General features: G+C 53.2%; 1 protein-coding gene across 1 annotated transcript in view; it reads left to right on the top strand.

Moving 5' to 3' along the window:
* Positions 1-14,935, top strand: part of SLC9A5 (solute carrier family 9 member A5) — an 18,244-nt gene extending 3,309 nt beyond the window's left edge. The window contains exons 3-17 of the mRNA XM_007457287.1: positions 155-457; positions 1,614-1,777; positions 1,928-2,006; positions 2,324-2,501; positions 3,080-3,300; positions 3,539-3,741; positions 3,969-4,058; positions 4,156-4,226; positions 4,975-5,104; positions 5,590-5,678; positions 5,842-5,968; positions 9,990-10,160; positions 10,705-10,774; positions 11,433-11,567; positions 14,463-14,935. Coding sequence (XP_007457349.1) covers positions 155-457; positions 1,614-1,777; positions 1,928-2,006; positions 2,324-2,501; positions 3,080-3,300; positions 3,539-3,741; positions 3,969-4,058; positions 4,156-4,226; positions 4,975-5,104; positions 5,590-5,678; positions 5,842-5,968; positions 9,990-10,160; positions 10,705-10,774; positions 11,433-11,567; positions 14,463-14,935 — 2,504 coding nt within the window. The remainder of the gene's footprint in view (positions 1-154; positions 458-1,613; positions 1,778-1,927; positions 2,007-2,323; positions 2,502-3,079; positions 3,301-3,538; positions 3,742-3,968; positions 4,059-4,155; positions 4,227-4,974; positions 5,105-5,589; positions 5,679-5,841; positions 5,969-9,989; positions 10,161-10,704; positions 10,775-11,432; positions 11,568-14,462) is intronic.
* Positions 14,936-21,345: the final 6,410 nt, after the last annotated feature.

Raw genomic sequence — 21,345 nt, 5'->3', positions numbered from 1 at the left:
GTGTGTGTGTGTGTGTGTGTGTGTGTGTGTGTGTGTGTGTGTGTGTGTGTGTGTGTGTGTGTGTGTACGTGTGTGTACGTGTGTGTGTGTGTGTGTGTGTGCGCGTGCACGCATCCCATAAGCTGATACCTCTTGCCCTCTTCTTGCATTGTAGTGTTTCACTTGTCTCGGAAGGTGACGTCTCTGGTCCCTGAGAGCTGCCTGCTGATTTTGCTGGGACTGGTGCTGGGGGGCATTGTCTTGGCTGTGGCCAAGAAAGCTGAATACCAGCTGGAGCCAGGCACCTTCTTCCTCTTCCTGTTGCCTCCTATCGTGCTGGACTCGGGCTATTTCATGCCTAGCCGGCTATTCTTTGACAACCTGGGCGCCATCCTCACCTACGCTGTGGTGGGCACACTCTGGAATGCCTTCACGACAGGTGCTGCCCTCTGGGGCCTGCAGCAGGCTGGACTTGTGGGTGAGTGACCTTAAGACCTGGACTGGTAGCGGGAGGCTATGCCAGACTCATCACCCAACTCCCTTCTCCTCCAGCTCTGAAGATCCTGTGTTGACGACAGCCATGCCCTGAGAGCTCCATCTTAGGTCCCTCCCAACTGGAGTGTGAGGCAATGCTCCAGATGGGCCTTCAGCCTTCATTTAGGTCCCTGCCAGATGAGTCTGGGCTTCTGCAGATGACAGCTGAGTAGGGGCCTGGCTCCCAGCTGTGTGTGGGCTGCCAAGGCTGGGACTCTGGCTGCCTCCTGCCCTGATACCATACTGCCACTTGCCAGCCTGGCTCTCCTGAGGCACAGCTCACCTTTCCTGTGAGGGCTCTGCCCAGGTCACATCAGGGTGGTTTTCTGTTTTTATTATTATTTTTAATAAATACATATTGTACATCCACAGAATGCAAGACACTACACGGGGTGTTCTCTCTATACTTATCCCACTGGCTCTTCACAGCAACCTTGCTGGGGTTATAATTTGTCCCACTTTAATGGATGAGGAGATAGAGGCCCTTAAACTCATTCGATATCAGGTCCAAAGTTAGCAGGAGAGGTCTTTTTTACTGATGCTCTTTGCCTTCAGGCTGCCCTGTCCTGCTCCCTTCTTCCTCATTTCCTGGCCCCCAAATCCATTCAACCCTGAATGTTGATAATTCAGACGTGTCGAAGTCCTCAGGCTGAGAACCACCGGTGTGGGAGAAAGCACTCTCTTTCGTTCTTCTCCCGAATAAAGCCAGTCAGCAGCCAATTTCCACCTGCTGGTGGTTATTATTACTGTTGCTGCAGTTCTTATTGTCAGTGCCGCCTTAGCTTTCCAGGTTACATAGAGCTATCGTAGCCATCTCCTGGGTTGATTTTTGCAGCAGTACTGTTAGGCAGGCACATGAGGAGGCATGGCTTATGAGAAGTCATGTGACAATGAGAGTGCCAACATCACAGAGCTGGTAAGTGGCAAAGGCAGGCCTTAGGCTCAAGACCTAAGGTCTCCTGACCTGCAGGCCGACGCTCTCTTCACCATCCCAGGTCCTCTCTGGGGATACTTGTTTTTATAGTGGGGCTGGAGTCTGGGCTTGTTACAGGGACTGCTGTAGGCAATTCAGTACCTCACCATTTGCTGTCCCTCGAAAGCCCCTAGAGTGCAGGCTGGCTTGCTGGACTTCCTGCTGTTTGGGAGCCTCATCTCAGCAGTGGACCCCGTGGCCGTGCTGGCTGTCTTTGAGGAGGTGCACGTCAACGAGACCCTCTTTATCATCGTCTTCGGCGAGTCCCTGCTCAACGATGCAGTTACCGTGGTGAGAGTGCTCGGCTGGCTGCCGTTCCTTGACCCCAGGCTGCCATGCTCTGACCAGGCCCCACTCCTCCCCGGGCCCTGCCTCCCCCTCTCCACGCAGTCCAGGCTGCCGCCTTCCCCCGCCGCTCCTGATGCTCCTCTTCTCGCTTAGGTGCTGTACAAGGTCTGCAACTCTTTTGTGGAGATGGGCTCTGCCAACGTGCAGGCCACTGACTACCTGAAGGGAGTCGGTCAGTATTTCCTCCCTCTTGGCGGGCACTGGAGGTCTGCCTCCCCTGGGTTGCTGAGCCCCTGCCCCCCACCGCGTCGGGACAGAGGACGCTGCTCGGGTTGCCTCATTCCCTTCCCTCATGTATGGAGAAATAGGGCCCTGAGAACCTGAGAAGGAGGGCCTTTCCTGGAATCCTAGCTCTGGGACCCTGACCCCTGGGGAGCACAGTGGGCATGCACAGTGGGCATCATCCTCCACTCCCTGCCAGGCAGCAGTCTTGTCAGCCCTGGTGGGGTCCGGGCCAGGGGTCATGCTGACAACCCACTCCTCCCCCAGCCTCCTTGTTTGTGGTCAGTCTGGGCGGGGCAGCCGTGGGCTTAGTCTTTGCCTTCCTCCTGGCCCTGACCACACGCTTCACCAAGCGGGTCCGCATCATCGAGCCTCTGCTGGTCTTCCTCCTCGCCTACGCAGCCTACCTTACTGCTGAAATGGCCTCGCTCTCCGCCATTCTTGCGTGAGTCCTAGGGGCCTTGCAGGCAGGCAGCTGGGAGGGGGCACTGGAGATGGTCGCCCTCACATGGACAGAAGCAGGACCCGGAGGAGGCCATAGGTCTCCCTGAGCCCTTGTGGGAGTGGGAGCTTCAGACTCCCCTGGGGAGATACTAAGCCTCAGGTAACATGCCAGGACCTGCCTCTAGGGCTGTCCTGGGCACCCCAGAACCCAAACTTCCTCTGCTTAAAGTGCTCTCTGGGGTGTAGGCTGAGCTGGAACTGGACTTTGAGGCCTGGTGCTACTGGCTCTGGTGGCCACAGAACTCTAAAAGGTGCCTCAGACAGTGTGCTAGTCAGAGCACGTTTCTCCCAGCTTCCCCCTCCAGAAGGCACCGAGAGGGAAGCCTGGAGATTCGGACCCTTTTATCCCAGGACCACCACTACCTACCCTTGGGTGGTCTCCATGCCTCCCTGGGCTTTGGCTCTGAGAATCTGACATCCTGTGATGGGCAACACCCTCTCCTGTGCATGCTCAAACCCCAAAGGCTGTGCTTCCTGTGGCCCCTCCTCACTCGCCCTGACTCTCCATTCCTCTCCCAGGGTGACTATGTGTGGCCTGGGCTGTAAGAAGTACGTGGAGGCCAACATCTCCCATAAGTCCCGCACAGCTGTCAAGTACACAATGAAGACTCTAGCCAGCTGCGCTGAGACCATCATCTTCATGCTGCTTGGCATCTCGGCCGTGGACTCTTCCAAGTGGGCCTGGGACTCTGGGCTGGTGCTGGGCACCCTCTTCTTCATCCTGTTCTTCCGAGCCCTCGGTATTGCCGGCACCCTCTGCTTTCCCACCCTCCTTCCTGCCCACCCTCCCAGCTCATCTCCCAGTCTGAGTCCACATTCTTGTCAACAATTTCTAAGCCTCCCCTTATTGCTCACCCCTCCCAGCCCCTGTCAGACCTTAGCCCAGATACTTGGTGCTATCCATGCCCAGTGCCCTCCACTCCTGCTGTAGGCGTGCCCTCCCACACCCTGCTCCCACTGGCCTCCCTCCTGCTGTAGGCGTAGTCCTGCAGACGTGGGTGTTGAATCAGTTCCGGCTGGTCCCTCTGGACAAGATTGACCAGGTGGTGATGTCCTATGGGGGCCTGCGGGGGGCTGTGGCCTTTGCTCTCGTCATCCTCCTGGACAGGACCAAGATCCCTGCCAAGGACTACTTTGTAGCCACCACTATTGTGGTGGTCTTCTTCACAGTCATCGTGCAGGTGGGAGCGCCCACGAGGCTGGATGGGGAGAGGGTCTGGCAGGCCCTGGGGGAGGCTTGGAGCCTGTGGGAGAGGGGCTCCTCTTCCTCTGATGGGAGGCAGGGGGGCCTGACTTCCCAGACCTTGAGTGCCGTGAGGTGGGGATACAGAAGCTGAAGCCTAACTATGGGGAGGGAAAGGCAGCAGGGAACTGGACAGGGCAGGGCTCACTGGCTGCCTGTCCGTAGGGCCTGACCATCAAGCCACTGGTCAAGTGGCTGAAGGTGAAGAGGAGTGACCATCACAAACCTACCCTGAACCAGGAGCTGCATGAGCACGTGGGTACCAGAACCCCATCCCTCCACCTGTCCCTCTCTCCCTTCTCCTATTTTGAGCAGAGTCCTGATCCGGTCCCCCTACCCACCCCCCTTCTAGACTTTTGACCACATTCTGGCTGCAGTGGAGGACGTTGTGGGGCACCATGGCTATCACTACTGGAGGGACAGGTGAGGGAGCTGCCCCGAGGCTCCTTCAGCAGCGGCAGCCTCACCAGCCAGGGCAGCATGGGGGATGTGCACACTTCTGAGGAGGGACACAGTCAGGCTCAGGCTGGGCAACTTCTTCCTGAAGCCCTTCGGGCAGTACTGGCAGTACGGGTGTCCCAGTACTCTCAGGATAAGACAAGGCTCCCCAGTGAGGCCTGCGCAGCTCTGCCCTGCATGGTCTGGCACCTCCAGACACCAGCCGCATTGTGCTCAGCTGTGTCTTTGACTATCCGTCTGCCAATGAAATGAACCCTGTTTTAGAAACTCAGAACCCACCACGCTCCCCCGGCCCTGGCCACTGGGACCTGTGCACATGTTGTTCTTTCTACTAGAACATTCCTTTGCCTCCCTCTCACCTACTTAACCTCTATTCATCCTTCAGATCTTACCACAGGCATCAAGTCCTTAGGGAGGTTTCCCTGGCCTCCCTGACTAGGACAAATCCCTATCATACTCTATAATTATCCTTTATAGTTCTTACCATGGTTGTAATTTTACAGTTATATGTAATAACTTCATTAATGTCAGGCTTTCCTACAACACTGTCAGTTCCAGAAGGGCAGGGACCAGCTTCAAGATTCTCCCTGACTGATGCCCACACCAAGAGACATAGGCCCAGCGCTGGCGGTGCCCCTGCCCTGTCTGAGGAAGGGCCAGCCGCCCAGGCCTTGGGGATGGCACTCAGGACCGGGCCTGGCATCCTCTGTAGGTGGGAGCAGTTTGATAAGAAGTACCTGAGTCAGCTGCTGATGCGGCGGTCAGCCTACCGCATCCGGGACCAGATTTGGGATGTGTACTACAGACTCAACATCCGGGATGCCATCAGCTTCGTGGACCAGGTGGGCCGGCAGACAGTGGTGGGTGGGCAGGTGGCCAGCAGGGCAAGGCAGGAAGCGGTGACAAGCAGGCAGGCCCTGAGCAGGGAGTTGGGAATTCCCAGCAGACTCCATAGTCTTGTGAAGTGGCAGCTACAGGAACGAGCCTGGCCTGATGCTGACATGTAGAGTCTAGCAGGCAGTACAGGAAGGTGGGAAACAGCTGGACACTGGAGTCAGGAGATGTGGTTCAGTTCTTATCATCTCACGCTTGTGACCTTGGGTAAGTCACTTATCCTCTCGGAGCCTCAGTTTCAACTGTAAGAAAGCGCGAGTAAAAGTACCTCTGTCAGAGTTTTGTAGATTCAGTATAAAAAGTGCCTAGCACAGTCCCTGGAACTTCAAAAGAGCAAAGTGTGTTAACCATTGTTATTCTTTTTATTACCCTCTGATTGTCTGGGCCACCTTTCATCTGATTGCCATTTTGACCTCTGACTTGGCCCCTGCAGGGAGGCCACGTCTTATCCTCCACCGGGCTCACTCTGCCCTCTATGCCCAGCCGCAATTCTGTGGCAGAGACCTCTGTCACCAACTTGCTGTAAGTCCTTGAGCCCCCCTCCGCCTTCCTCAAGCTCCTCTCTATTGCGCCCTCTCTCTGAATCCCTTCTGGGGAAGATTTGTGAGCACCTTTGCTTCTGCCCTTCCCCTAGCCTGTGCCTCCTGGCCCGTCCCTAGCACACGTGTCTCCTTCCCTCCTGCAGGAGGGAGAGTGGCAGTGGAGCATGTCTGGATCTGCAGGTGATTGACACAGTACGCAGCGGCCGGGACCGTGAGGATGCTGTGATGCACCACCTGCTCTGTGGAGGCCTTTACAAACCTCGCTACAGGGTGAGAACAGGCAGGGCAGAGTTCTGAGGGGGAGTATTGTCTGGGGAGGCCACGATGGAAGGCTCAAGAGGCAGCTGGCACCAGCTTGTGGAGAGCTATGGATGCCCAGTTGAAGAGTGTGGGCTTCATCTTGTTGGTTATAACCTTTAGTTTTTTTTTTTGTTTTTGAGAAAGGTTGGCCTGTTACAAGAACTGTTTAAGAATGTCTTCTCTGGTAGCAGAGGGCAGATCAAACTGGAGGGGGTGAGTTGAGAGGCTGGGAGAGCCAGTTGGGAAGCTGGAGTGAACCACTGTGGATTAGACCTGGGTGGTCGGAAGGGAGAGGAGCACAAAGAACTGTGTGATCAGCCAGGAAGGGGAGAGCAGGAGATACAGAGGGCTTGATGGGGTCACAGAACAGGAGTGCTGAGGAAGCCGCCTGCAGGACCACCTTAACCTGGGGGAGGCAGACATCTGTTTTAGGTAATGAGAGTTAGTCCAATGCAGGTCATGAAGCTTTGGGGTCGGAAAGGCCCAACCCATACAGGAAGGAATCTGTTGCAACCCCACAAGGGGGCAGCAAGCCATTACCTTGAACCTTTTTGAAATGAGAAGCCAGCTGTTACCATTCCTGGCAGCTTTAACAGTCAAGGCTGTTTCTACCACTGAGACAGATTGGTTTCCTTTAATTTTCTCCCACTGGTCCTGATTTGACTCTCTGCAGCTCTGCAGAGTAAGTCTGCAAAGGTTTCAAAACAGCTTCCTTCCACACAGGCCTCCTTGCCCTCAGGCCAGCAGCTCCTGTCATTGGTGTGTCTTCTTTAGTCATTAGAAATGGCCCTTGGAGTTCTCTGGTAGCCTAGTGGTTAGGATTCTGGGCTTTCACTGCCGTGGCCTGGGTTTGGCACAGGGGCTCTTTCACCTTTCTAGTTCTGGAACTTGTCATTATCTTCCCACAGCCCAGAATCCCTCCAGCTTTGGCTCACCACCCTGAGGCCCCATATTGTCCTTACAGTCAGGCAACCCACCATGTCTTCCTCAGTTAATGACTATTAAACCCTGTTGCATCCAACCTGTGGGGTTTTTTGTTTGTTTTTTTGGTTTTGTTTACTTTTTTCTTATGGAAAATTTCTGTTGTTCACAAAACTAGAGAGAATAATAACTCATTTAACCACCACTCACCTCCAATAATTTTCAATGCATGGTCAATTCTGTTACATTCTGTCCCCCCCTACGCCCCATCTACACTTTATTATCTTAAAGCAAACTCCAGACATCATATCATCTCTAAATATTTCCATATGTATCTCTAGGTGGCAAGAATTCTTTAAAAAAAAAAGCCATAGTACCCTTATCACTTACAACAAATAACAGTGATTCCTTCTCACCTCAAATATCCAGCCAGTGGTCAATAAATACCTTTTTCCAGCTGGTTTGTTCAAGTCAGGATCCAAATAAAGTCCACAGTTTGCATTTAGTAAACATGTCTCTATTTTTTAAAAAAATCTGTGATAGTTTTGTCTTCCTTTTTTTCTCATTATTTACTTACTGAAGAAACTGGATACATTACCTCAAAGAATGTTCCATTTTACAGATTTTGCTGATTGTATTCCAGTGGTGGTGTTTAACATATTCCTCTACATACTGTATTTCTTGGTAGTTAAATCTGGAGGCCTGGTTGTATTCAGGAACATTCGATAGGTGTGCTGTGTATTTCTTATTGTATTACATCAGGAAGTACATAATGACTGACTGTCTGTGGATGTGTGTGTGTGTAAGATTGGTCAATGGTTCAGTCCAACCAGTTCTTGTGAAGTCAATTTAAAAAAACTGGATTAAGATTGTGCTTATCCCTGTTAAATGTCATCTTATTTGATGTAGCCCATCATTCCATTGTTTGGATCCCATGTCTGCCACCAAATATCTCCTCAGATTCACATCATATGAAAATTTGCTAAGCCTGTTAACTTTGTATTCATCAAAATCAACATACAAATGTTGAACAGGATAGAGCTGAGGACAGAGCCCTGTGGCATGCTACTAAAGACTTTCCTCCAGACTGACCTTGATCAAGAATTTTTTGGGTATGGTTACTCAACCAGTTCTAAATCCACTTAGTTATGCCAGAACACAGTCCATAATTCCTCATGTTCTTCACAGAAATATCATCAGAGAGAGACAGAAGTATCTGGTATGCAGTTAGAAACATAAGATTATAGTTTAGGAGAGAGATACTGGCTGGAGATAAAGATTTGGAAGCAATCTGTATCAGAGGTTTCCTGGCCTGGCTACATCAGAATCTCCCAGGGAGCTTGCTAGAATACATATTCCTGGCTTCTCCTGGAGAGTCTGATCCTGTGGTGTGCAATGGGCTGAGGAATCTGCTCTTAATAAGTCCCCTGAGGGGATTCAAATGTAGCTGGTCTGATGGCTGATGTTTGGGAAACACAGGTGTATCCCTGGGCTAGCTGGCACTGAGAGAGGACACTTTCACTGGGGAGGGCATTAGAGGGGAGGACAACACTGAGGAATGCACCTGTAAGTAAAAGAAGGGGAGCCAGCAGAGGAGAGAGAAGGAGCCCTTGGAGGGGCAGTAGCAGATGGTGTCTCAGAGGCCTGGGGCATGAGGAGGGCTGGACATTGCACAGATGTTGCCTAACCAGAGGCCATGGCACTGCTGACCAGGGAGAAAGCAGCACACTGAAGTTGCAATCAGGCAAACCCCCCTGGAGCTGTATTTTTTTTTTAGTTTGCATTTCTTTATTTTATTTTTTTTAAACATCTTTATTGGAGTATAATTGCTTTATAATGGTGTGTTAGTTTCCGCTTTATAACAAAGTGAATCAGCTATACATGTACATGGAGCTGTTTCTCTGATAGTCAAGGAATGGGTACTAGGGGAAGTGTCAGAACGTAAGTGTAAAAGTCTGGCAGCAAAAGCGAGGCAATGGTATCAATGGAAAGGCCTTCTTCAAGGAGGTAAGGGCAGGAGCATGCTTAAAAGCAGAGGGAGGGGGGCCAGTGTGGAGGGAAGGATTGAAGATGCAGGAGAGTGGAGGGAGGGAGGAGGGAGCAGAGCAGGGAACTGATGGAGGCAGGGAGTGAGCTAAGCAAAGCGGAGGCCTGGGTTGGGGAGTGAGGAGCCCTGTGAAGGAGCTGGGCCCCTGCATGCCCAGGAGAGAGGGGCACCTCTGTGCGAGTGTGTAGAAGAGGGCAGCTGGGAGGAGACTTAAAGGGGGCTCTTAGATCCAGCTCAGGGAAGCAGAAAATCTGAGGCAAAGGAAAGGGACCAGACTGGGAATGTGAGGCAAGACAAACGATTGGGAACATGCGGGCAGTACTTTGCAGGGTTACCACTAGGCGATGAAAAGGCCTCTCAGCAGTCAAGGGCAGAGGTGGAGACAGTCTAAGTGAGTGTGTAGTGGGCTTGGTCTTTATGAGAAAGAGTTGGAAAGAGGAGATGGGGGTGGTCCTGAATTGGACACCAATTCAGGTATTGTGGGACTGAGGGGGTCAAAGGTATCAAGAGAGGTAGTCATGGAAGTTCAAAGTGCAGCCTGAGGAGTCATGGTGGTGGCTGTAGAACTGGCTGGCTGGAAAGCTCCAGCTGGACAGAGTCCTGTGCAGTTAAAAGGGGGCAAATGGGCCAGGAATGTGGACCAGGCTCAGATAAACAGGTGCAAAGAAGGAAATGCCCCCCTTGGCCTCACAGTAGCCCTGAGGGACAAGACACAGGGTCGCCTGCCTCTTGTCACTTCAGATCAGAGAGAACTGGGAGAGGGCAGTAGGGAATACGGGAAGCCAAATTTGAGGGAACAGGTTCTGGGATAAAGGAAAGTTTTTCCCCAGTGAACTGAGCACATAGAGAGTATAGAGTCTGGCTGGGTCCCTACTGTATTTTTTGTTTTGTTTTTTCAATCCATGGCTAGTTCTGGCAACAGTGGGCCGGCAGGAGCTATGGTGAACATGGGGCTGTGGCCTGGGGTCCCTGTGGGAGGCCAGGACACCCAGCCTCACGGCAGGGCGGGGCTGTCATTGTCAGTACAAAGCCAGCTGCAGCCGCCACTTCATCTCTGAGGATGCGCAGGAGCGCCAGGACAAGGAGGTCTTCCAGCAGAACATGAAGCGGCGGCTGGAGTCCTTTAAGTCCACCAAGCACAACATCTGCTTCACCAAGAGCAAGCCACGACCCCGCAAGGCCGGCCGCAAGAAGGCATGTGCTTTCTCTGGGACTCCTGTTTGCAGCTGCAGGCTGACGGCACGCAGTTTTGAGCTCCCAAGTATTGGAATCCAGCCTAGGGGGACCCCCTAGATGGATAATTCTCAGGGACTTGGGGGCTGCAGCAGCTTGGGTTCCCTTTTGCATCTTCCTGGAGCCCCAGAAGGGGAAGGCAAGGGATTCAGAAGGAGATCAGCCTCTTGTCCATGTGGTCACATGCTGGGAGGCAGCAGGACCACCTACCAGAGGTGAAATGGGCAGGAGAAAGGCAGATTCCTCGTTGCGGGGACTCCATGAGCTTATTATTCAGCCCAAGCTGACGCACTGAGTGTCCTTGCTGGGGCATGTCAGACTCCACAACACCTGCGGGGGTGGGGATGGGGGTGTCAATGGATGGTAGAACCATTGGGATTGACAGATTCCCTTCCCTCCTGCATCAGGAAGACCTGTCCTGTTGACCCCACCAGACGACAGGGTTGGAGTTTGGAGCCAGGGCCAGAGGCTTAGGGTTTTTTTTGTTTTGTTTTTTGGTCCTTAGAAGGATGGCATGGCTAACACGGAGGCTACAAATGGGAAACCTCCTCGAGACCTGGGCTTCCAGGACACAGGCAAGCAGGGAGTGGGGTGGAGTTGAGGATGGGATAGGGAGGGAAAGGGCAGGGGCCCATCAGCCAGAAGCCTGAAGGACCTCCTCTGTACAGCATTCAATACCATAAACTGGGGCTCTTCCCCTTAGGGACTAGATACTTGATTTCAAAGCTGAACATGTCTAAGCAGTTATTAGACATCTGTGACATCAGATAGCTAACTACAGGTTACAGGCCTTGAGGACTTGGAGGTGTCATAAAAGGGGAGCTTGGTCTGGGCCTTGAAGGATGGGTGAACCCTGGTGTCCCCGTCTATAAAACCAGGAGTTTGGATGAGCTGCACACTGATGGGCCTTCTAGCCCTCCAGATGTTTATGCTTCCAGTTGACGATGGGATCTGGGGCTGAGAGATGATGGGGGAGCTGGAAAGTGTGACTTTCCTTATGGCTTCCTCTGAGGACTTGGCTTTCCCTGTTGCCTCCTTCAGCTCTGCAGCCCCACCTCCCTTCCTCTCAAACACCCAACTCCATAGGCCAGTGCTGTAACAGCCACAGGACAAAGCAGGTGTCCCTGCCAACTGTGGGCTCTACCTGGGTGGACAGGGGTCCGGCTTGGGGTTGTGCGGTACCAAGAGGCAGCTGCTGGTGGCCAACCCCACTCGGCTCTTGCCCCTCTCCAGCTGCTGTGATATTAACCGTAGAGTCTGAGGAGGAGGAGGACAGCGACAGTTCGGAGACAGAGAAGGAGGACGATGAAGGGATCATCTTTGTGGCTCGGGCTACCAGTGAGGTTCTCCAAGAGGGCAAAGTTTCAGGTAATGGCTTCCTCCCGCCTACCTCCCTCTGGAGCCGTGCAGCTGGTTTCCTCCCCCTTCACTGATGGCCTCTACCCCAGACAATCCCTCTTCCTGTTCGCTCATTTATTCACCAACCAGCATTTACTGAGCATCTCCTTTATGTCAGACACCTGACATACATGATCTGATTCAATCCTCACAACAACCAAGATGGGGAAACTGAGCTCAAAGGAATTTGGGACTTGTCCAGAGCCAGCAGAACCAGAATTTGAACCTGACCCACCCGATTCAAAGCCCAAAGCCTTTTTACTGCCGTGCCACCTCCCTTTACTCTCTGGCGAGAAACATGAGGTGACAAGCAAACCTAACACCAGGCTCCATTGTGACCCATGCTCAGCACACCAGCCCTCAGGTACAGACCCGGTGAGGGTGGCAGCCTGACCTGAGAGAGGAGCCTGAGTTGGCTCAAGCACCCTAGGTGTCTTTTAAAACACATATTATAGAAAATTTCAAAATATACAATAGACAGAATAATAAAATAAACTTCCCATCTATCCACCAGCCAGCTTCAATCATTATCTACTCCTAACCAATCTTATTTCATCTATACCCTCACTATGCCCCTCTCTTCACTGGATTCTTTTGAAGCAAATCTCAAATATCATTATCACTTTATCAAAAAATACTTCAGCATGTATCTCTAAAAGATAAGGATTCTTCTTAAAAATATAACCACAATACCATTATCATATCCAAAATCTTTGTTATCAGATATGCAGTCAGTGTTCAAGTTTCCCTGATTGTCTTAATAGTTTTTTACAGTAGGTTTGTCCAAATAAAAATCCAGACAAGACCCACCCATGAAATTTGGTTGATAAGTCTCTTAATCTACAGCAGTGATTCTTAAGAGGGTAGTGGTGGAGTGATTTTGCCCTCTAGGGGATTGTCTGGAGACATCTTGGGTTGTCACAGCTGGAGGGGTACCTCTGCAATGAGTGGGTAGAGGCCAGGGATGCTGGTAAACATCCTACAATGCACAGGACAGCCCCCCTACAACAAAGTATCTCTTCCAACCTGTCAATAATGTCAAGTTTGAAAAACCCTGATTTATAGGTTCCCCCCACCAATACCTTTTTTTCTTCCACTGGATTTATTGAAATAACCTGATTATTTGTCCCACAGTCTTTCCTTGTCTGGATTTTGCTGATTGCATCCCCAAAGCATCATTTAATATGTTTCACTGACCCTTATATTTCCTCTGAACGAATAATTAAATCCAGATCAGATTTGGTACGCATACTTCATAGGTGGTGATGTTGTACCTCCTATTGCATTCATCACACCAGGAAGCATCTCGGTGTCTCTCTTCTTGTGAGGTTAACATTGATAACAGGCTTTAGCTGTTGTTGGCTTGATCCATCCATTATCAAGTTCCCTGTCAACTTTTCATCAGACGGTCTTGGCAGCCATTGGTGATCACTGCCAGATCCAACATTTCATTAGGGGTTGCACAATGGTGATATTCTATGTCTCTTTTTTCATCTGCATTGATTAACGGTAATTCTTCTATTAAAAAAACTTCCCTTCATCAATTACTTAGTTACTTTGAGGTACAGTTCATATAGGGAAGAATGGATAAATGCTTGAATTTTTCATTTTATTTATCAGTTTTCAAACCAACAGTTAGTTCCCCAGCATCCTCTAAAGGTGAACACTGAAGTTGTTTTTTTAATTAATTAATTTTTGGCTGTGTTGGGTCTTAGTTGCTGTGCACGGGCTTTCTCTAGTTGCGGTGAGCGGGGGCTACTCTTTGTTGCAGTGCGCGGGCTTCTCATTGCCGTGGCTTCTCTTGTGGTGGAGCACAGGCTCTAGGCGCACAGGCTTCAGTAGTTGTGGCACGTGGGCTCAGTAGTTGTGGCTCGCAGGCTCTAGAGCTCAGGCTCAGTAGTGTGGCGCACGGGCTTAGTTGCTCCGCGGCATGTGGGATCTTCCCGGGCCAGGGCTCGAACCCATGTCCCCTGCATTGGCAAGTGGATTCTTAACCACTGCACCACCAGGGAAGCCCAACACTGAAGTTTTTTGTTTAGTTTTTGTTGTTGTTAAAATTCAATCCAGCATCCCAGGTCTTTCAAGAGAGGTAGTTTTACTTTCAATCACAGAATTAATACATTTCATAACATACTCAGTCAAGATTTTTGGAGTGCTCAGGACTTTACCAATGAGCAGACACATACTGAGCACCTATTATACACAAGGCATTGAGCATGACTTTGGAGAACGAGGGGTGTTAGGTGGCCGGAGGGCTGCTCTTTCCCAGGTTTCCTCTTTCAGAACCTCAGACTTCCTGTAATGCAGCGGCCAGGCATTCCATGCTGGCTGCCAGCAGTTCTGGGATTCTCAGGTCTCCTGTGCTCTGGCATCCCCCTCGCCGGCACAGCTTTAGCCTGTTGTTAGGTTCACATGAGCTCAAACTCCTGGACTCTGTCGCACCAAAGGGCTGTGGTGGGATCTCAGGCAAGGAGCCCAGTCGCCAAGCCTCAAGATCTTCCTCACCCTATGGGATGGGGCTTGGCAGGATGTGGTTTAAGACTAGCACTGCAAGTTGGGTGAGGGCTGATGGTAGATGGGTTTTTTCTTGCCTTGATCCCACTTTCTCTTGCTTTAGTTATTTTCATTTGTTCAATAGGTATTTGTTGAGCAACTGCTATGTGCCCAGCCCTGTGCTAGGTGCTGGGCATACTATGGGGAGCAAAACCAGCTGTGGCGCTTCCACTCGGCAAGGCATGCATCAAATAACTGCACACGTGGATGTTATGTGGCAACTGTGGAATGAACTGATTTATTGAAAGTGTGCTTATACTTGAGAAAGATTCCACTGGATTGGTAATGAGTGCATGTGTACTCTGTCCCCAGGGAGCCTTGAGGTGTGCCCAAGCCCACGCATCATACCCCCTTCCCCAACCTGTGCAGAGAAGGAGCTGCCCTGGAAGAGTGGGCAGGGGGACCTGGCAGTCTACGTGTCCTCAGAGACCACCAAGATTGTGCCCGTGGACATGCAGACAGGCTGGAACCAGAGCATCTCGTCCCTGGAGAGCCTGGCATCCCCGCCCTGTACCCAGGCCCCACCTATGACCCGCCTGCCTCCCCGCTCACTGGTCACTGAAGAGCCCCAGGCCCCTCTCAACCTGCCTTCTGATCTACGCCCTAGCTTTGCCTTTCCCACGAGCCTGGCCAAGGCTGGCCGCTCTCACAGCGAGAGCAGTGCTGACATCCCCCAGCAGCAGGAGCTGCAGCCCCTCATGGGACACGAGGACCACACTCATCTCAGCCCAGGCACCGCCAACTCCCACTGGTGCATCCAGTTCAACAGAGGTGGCCGGCTGTAGCCCAGGGACTCGAGGAGGAGCAGGGGGCCAAGCCCCTGTAGAAACCTTCCCTGCACAATGGGCAGAGGAGCCCACTCAACCTGACATGGGCTTAGAGGGGCATGGGCTGAAGTAGCAACTGGGCTCCCTTGGGGCAGGTCAGAAGGGTCTCCTGGGCTGGTCCTCACAGGGACCTTTTTCACCACCCTCCCTGCTTCTAACTCCTTTCACTTTCCCTTTCAGTAAGGCCCTTACCCTGGCTCAAGACCCAGTCCAGAGCTTCTAGGGGCAAGGCCCAGAGATGCGGGTAGTTGATGCCCCTTCCCCAGAGGGTCCTCATGGGGTGACTCTACGCAGATGTTCTTGCCCCCAAAGCAAGGGCATCATTCCTCAGATGACACTGGCCTTTCCTGCCCTCCATCTCCTCCCTAGCACCAGCGCAAGGACAGTACCCCGGCAGAAGGCTCCGCGAGGGGCTGATCCTCAGAGGGTATGGGGTGGGAGGTGCAGCAGGGTTTGCTGCCCTGTTGGGTCAGCTACCCATAATCTATTTGTTTAGGGCAGTGGGAATCTGTCTCCACTCCTTGCTTTATCTCCTTCCCTTTGCTGCCAGTCACTGGGGCAATAGTTCCTCCTTTTCCAGGACTATGGCCACAGGGCTGGGCCAGGCTTCACAACAGGGCTGCTTCTTAGCCAGGGTGACTCTGAGGGATCTGCTGCTCTGTGTCCAAGTCTGGATCTTTCAGATCCTTGGGTCTGGGTTTTATGAGGAAGGGAGACGATGGCCTCTGAGCTCCCACCCACATTGTCACCTTGTTATTCCCCAAACAGGAAAAGAGCCAGGTATCCCAGGGCCACTGCTCCACTGCTCTGGGGCTGGGATGCCTGGTTGCAGTGGTAAGGGGCTGACTGGGTGGCAGGTGACTTTCCTGGGATTAGTGCCTGCCCTGTATTTTGTACTTTGAACCTAAGATACATTAAACATCTCTTAGATGGATGTGTGTCCTGTGTCCATGTGTCTGGGGATTCTGGGGTGTGGGCAGGGGGCAAGAGGGCAGGTGGTGAGGGAGATGGAAACTGCCAACTCCCTGCCCCAGGGCTTCCTGGATAGAGAATGGGGAGGGGGGTCCTGGGGTCCTGGGGTCCTGGGAATGACTGTTAGGCCCTATGGCCCTCCCTCCCTCCTCTCCCATTCCTTCCCAATACGTCACCTCACAGGATGCCTGCAGTCCGGGAGATTGCTGTATGGGCACAGGGTCACAGAACTGGGAGTCCACAAAATGGAAACAACCTGTAGGAAAAGAGACCCCAGAGGTCAGGTGCCAAGGTGCCCAAAGATGCAGCCACCACACACTGGGACCGGATAAGCCTTCCTTAAACACCTGGAGGGAGGTGTAGGACAAATGAACAGAAGTGTTCTGCACCTGGTGGGTGGGAGGACAATCTCAAGGGAGCTGGTTACCTTGAGTGTTTCCGACACAAATTGGATACTGTGGGGTCCAGAAACATTTAGGGACAGAAATCCCTGATAACAGCAGACCCAGATTCAATTTCCACTGTGCTGGAGAATTTAAAAAAAAAAAAAAAGTATCTATCTTTATTGACACCTAACACACACACCATAAAATTCACCCATTTAAAATGTACAGTTCAGTGGTCTTTAACATATTCACAGAGTTGTGCAACCCTCACCACAGCCTTAGTTTAGAACGTTTTCATTGTCCCCAAAAGAAACTACCATCAGCCGTCACTCCTCACCCTCTGCCTAGCCCTAGGTAATCACCATCCTGTGCTTAATCTTTACAGATCTGAAGGGCCCAACACACTGCAAAGGTTACAAATTTAGTCAACATTTTTTCTGTGTTATGCCTGGGGAAGGTGTGAAGAGAAGAAAGAGTGACTTTTAGGCTTTGCCCTCACACTGCTTACAGTCGGCAGTGTTTAAGGCCTAGCGGTTAGTCCCAGCTCTCACTCACTGGCTATGTTATCTTAGGTATGTCACATATTCTCTCTGAGCCCCAGTGTCTTCATCTCTAAAATGAGGTAACAATCATACTTACTTCATAAGGTTGCTGTCTGGATTAGATGAAATGTAAAAACCTAGTATACAGCCTGGCCCATGGTAAGGGATTATAATGTTTGTCATCATTGGTGTTACATTACAAGCCAAGGAACATGTGAGGCCTTGAGGAAATCTGGGAGGGCTTTGGGAGGAGCATGAGTGTGTGTGTGTGGAGGGGCTCTGACAACATGGGCAAAATTGCATGGGTGCATTCTAGGTGGGAAGAGCAGCATGAATAAAAGGTATCTGGAGCACACATGGTGAAAAGCAAGGAGCAGTGGGTGATGTGCTGGGGAGAGACCAGCCAGGGACACAAAGGCTTGGGTGGGGTAACCCCACTGAGTTTTGGAGGTGGCAGAAAGCCAGCCTGGAGAATTATGATCTGGGGAGTGTGGGCAGTGATGCGCATTAGGGAGCTCGAATGTAGCTGGTGCTAGGTGGAGGATGTATGAAACCACACGTGGAGGAAGGGTTGGTAGGAGGAAAGGCTAGAAATGGAAGACCTGTTGGGAGGCTCCTCCAGCAGCCCAGGGATGTGAAGGTGCTTGTGCTGAAGAGGGCAGGCAGCCATTCTCAGACCTCAGTATCAGAATCACTGGGAGCTTGTCAAACACAGATTCCTGGGCCTACCCCAAAGGTTCTGACTCAGCAGGTCTACAGGAGCCCAGCCATTTGTAATCTTAACCAGGTCTCCAGAGGAAGGTGGCCCAGACACCACATCCTTCAAAAATTACGAGATTAGAAAGGTTTAGAAATAAAATCCCCATCATCAGACAACTGATGGTGTAGGGGAGGGGGGTGCAGAGGGGTTCCTGGGCCTGGAGCTGGGTAAAAGAAAGGGGGGACTTCCAGGCAAATAGGGTTGGTCAGAGATGAGCAGACTGAGGGTAAGAAAGCAGGTGAGCACAGCCGGGAGGAGGCAAGCACCTGGGATGCAGGAGAGCAAGCAAGTCACCAGCTGACTAGGCAGGATGGCAGAAGTGGCCTCCAGTGCCTTGAAGGAGGAAGGATTTTGACCTGGGGAGATGGACATGGGCATTCCAGGTACAGGAGACAGTTTGAGACAAGACTGGTGATCAGATGAGTTTTCCAGGCCTGTGTAAGAGCTGGTCAGCAAGGCTGTGATGCCTCTAGAAGGTCTTGAAGACCACACTAAGGAGTCTGGAGTTATTCAGGCCAGAGGTGAGAGATCTGGAGGGTTTAGGGTATCTGTCAACTTAACTGTCTGGGGCAGTACTAAAAAGGGTATGTGAGGTTTGGGATGGAATGAGGGCAATGATTGTGGCTCTCTTATCACTAGAGGCCCCTTGAGGCACACAGCTCCCACTTCATTTTTGGTTGAGTCATGTTGGTAAGAAATGCAAAGCTGAGGGAAGGCTGGGGAAGGGGCAGAGGAGGGAGGCCTATCCCCATTTTATGATCTCAGTGGAAAAGGCTGCTGTGAGTAGATTTTGCTGCCAGGAGAGCCACAGAGATGGGCCCCATGAGTCACTGTTCAGTCCTGCAAGCTCAGCCCACAGAGCCTGCTGTGGTCATTGGCACAGGCTGGCTCCAGGCCCAGCCCCCAGTGCTCCCCACTAGGCTCAGTCTGTCCCCATTTCTATCTGTATCTTTGCCATCCTGGGGCTGTGCATCCTGCAGCTCTTTGCCTCTTCTGCATCCCTTTCAGACCGAGCCTCTGAATCTGTCTCCATTTGTGACTCTGGTTTATATCTGGCTCATAAATGGGGAACCTCAGGAGGACAGGAGTAGTGCGACCAGTCTCAGGCACCCCTCAACATTTATTCCAGGCCCTGTACTAGGTGCTAGAAGTATAGAAGTGGATAAAACACAGTCTCTGTCTTCGCAAAGTTTACAGCATACATTCTATGTAGAGTGAATAAACCAAGGCCTGGCCCTGCCGCTGAATCAGTCTGTCTGCCTGCGCTCAGGGGTGCTGGGGTCAGTTATGGCCTGTGGCTTGAGGTCTCTCTTAGCACTGGAGGGGTACATGTGGCTGCCAGCAGGTCCAACCAGCTCTTAGGGCTCACAGGGGGCCTGGCTGGTGGGTGGGGGTGGGCAGACAGTGGGCGGCAGAAGGGGAGGGAGGGAGCTGGAGGCAGTGACTCAGTGGGGCGGCTCTAGGACAGCTGGGGAGGGAGCCAAGGTTGGTCCTGATGCTCGCTGAAGCTAGAGGAGGGTGGGATGAGAGGGCCTGCTGGGGGTTGGGGATGGAGCAGGACAACTCCAAGGCTCCTCACTCACAGCCAGATACCCTCATGAAGAAGGCTCCCGGGCAGCTGCTCTGAGAACCTGGACTTGGTGCTGACATGGCAGCTGCGATGGTGGGGAGGGGAGGATTGCTATTGTTCCCTCTGTGCCTGCTTCTGATGCCCAGGTTCCCTCCTCTGGCAGCCTCCCTGGGCTCATGAAGGAGGTGACTACCTTAGAGCCAGGGAAGCCACTGCACCCACTGCCCTCTCCCCACAAGGAACCAAGGGCCTGAGCATGTTATGGGACACAGCAGGTCCACATGCCCCAAAGGGACTTCACACCTCAGAACTGGGAGAGATCTCACAGGTCAGCTGCCCAAGTGACTTTCACCAGTTCAGGGTCCCCCAACTGAGGATGAAATGAGGGGCAGGACACGAACAATGCCCAAGAGCTGGCAGCAAGTGGACCTTCGACATACAGGGTCTTTCCTAGTTCTTGGGGCAATCCCAGGAGGAAAGAATGACTTTCTTTTGTTTTTTCTTCCTTTTTTTTTTTTTTTAACAGGTGAGTAAGATGAGGCTCAAAGAGAAATGAGTTGCTGGAGCTCACCCATCAGGTAAGTGGAGGAGCAGAGCTGGCCCTCTGGCTCCAGAATCCTGACCTCAGTCTCAGCCTCCTCGGTGGGATTTTGTAGGAGGGGTGTGGGGCTGGGGAGGGAGTGTATATGAAAGAAGTGCAGGAACGCAAGCGCAAGCGAGTGGTGGGGCTGGGCCTGGCGGATTGGTGGATTCCTGGCAGGTCTGGGTCAGCTCCCACCACAGAGCCCCCTCCCTGCCTCCTCCTTCCCTCTAACCCAAACAGCAGCCCATCATGGGATAATACAACCTGGTTCTTGGTGCCTGGGACTGAGGACTGGAAGGAAGAAGGGGTCTGCAACGGAAGGGCCCCTCCCTCCCACCCTCCATGAAGATACCCCTACTGGCTGCCAGAAGCACCAAGCAGCTGGCCTGGGTTTAGGGTGTCTCTCTTCCTAGAGGCCTCCTGGGCCCCTGGGCCCACACTTTTCTTCTCCCAGCTGACAGGAACGAGTGCTCCTTGTCTTGCTGAGGGAGGCTGTGGTAGGGCTCCCCGCATCCTGCGTGCATTCAGGAGCAGAAGCGCCCCCCTCCCCTCCGCCGCCACCCTGCAAGCCCCTTCCCTCAGCCCCAGGTGGACCCCTTGCTCACTCACCCTCGCGCACCTACGCAGCCTTCCCCAGCGGGGGAGCTCTTCCGGCGCGCTGAGCAGGCGCGGTGGGAAGGCCGTTGGTCGCTGCCCCAACCGGCGAACTGAGAAGCCAAGTCAAAGTCAGCGGGGGCTTGGGCGGCGGCGCGGGGGAGGGCGGTGAAGCTAGGCGTCCGGGCCCGCGGGGGACGAGAGGGCGGATGGGCCGGGGGCGCTGCGAGAGCCCGCGTTTTCGCGCTTTCCGGCCGGCTCAGGCGGCTGCCGTCGGGCCTGGCGGGTGGGCTGTGGCTGCGTCCTCCGGCCCCCAGGGGGCAGTGCGGCGTGGCGCCCGGTCCTCTGCCGCGCTCGTTTCCGCCCCCGCGGCCAGGAGGCGGCGCCCGTCAACGCCAGGCGCCGCGCCGTACCCGCCGTCGAGGCGGCGGTGTGGTACGTTCGAGGGCTCTGGCTGCCTGGCCTCCCAGGTTCGGGGTTCCCCTCAGCGCGTACCCCGGGCGTGAGTGCGGCGGGCGGGCGAGCGAGGGAGCGGGCGCGCAAGTCCCCCGGTGGCGGGAGGAGGGAGGTCCAGGGTCGGCTGGGCCCACGGGAGCGAGAGCACGAGGCAGCGCTCCGCCCACCCCGTGAGCGTCCCACCTGCGTAGGCCCGCCCAGCGTGGCGGCAAGTGAGCGTTCGAGCTTCCGGCCCTCCCGGCGAAGGCCCACGTGAACGTGGACCCGCGAGCCGTGAGCTGGAGGGAGACACATCGGCTCTTTTCCCCGCTCCTCAGGCCTGAACTGCGGCACTGACTGCACTCCCTGAGCCGGGCGCCAAGACTGGCACCTCCTACGGCCTAGTGCCTTCTGCCTGCATCGCCCACGCATCCCTACCCAACCATCTTCAACCTGTTTCCTGGATGAGCTGAGGCCTCAGTTCACACCTAGGGCTTAGCCCCTCTGCCACTTGCCGGGAGCAGGC

Source organism: Lipotes vexillifer, unplaced genomic scaffold, assembly GCF_000442215.2.
Source record: "Lipotes vexillifer unplaced genomic scaffold, Lipotes_vexillifer_v1.1 scaffold504, whole genome shotgun sequence".
Classification (NCBI taxonomy): Eukaryota; Metazoa; Chordata; class Mammalia; order Artiodactyla; family Lipotidae; genus Lipotes; species Lipotes vexillifer.
This window is presented reverse-complemented; position numbering and strand designations above follow the sequence as displayed.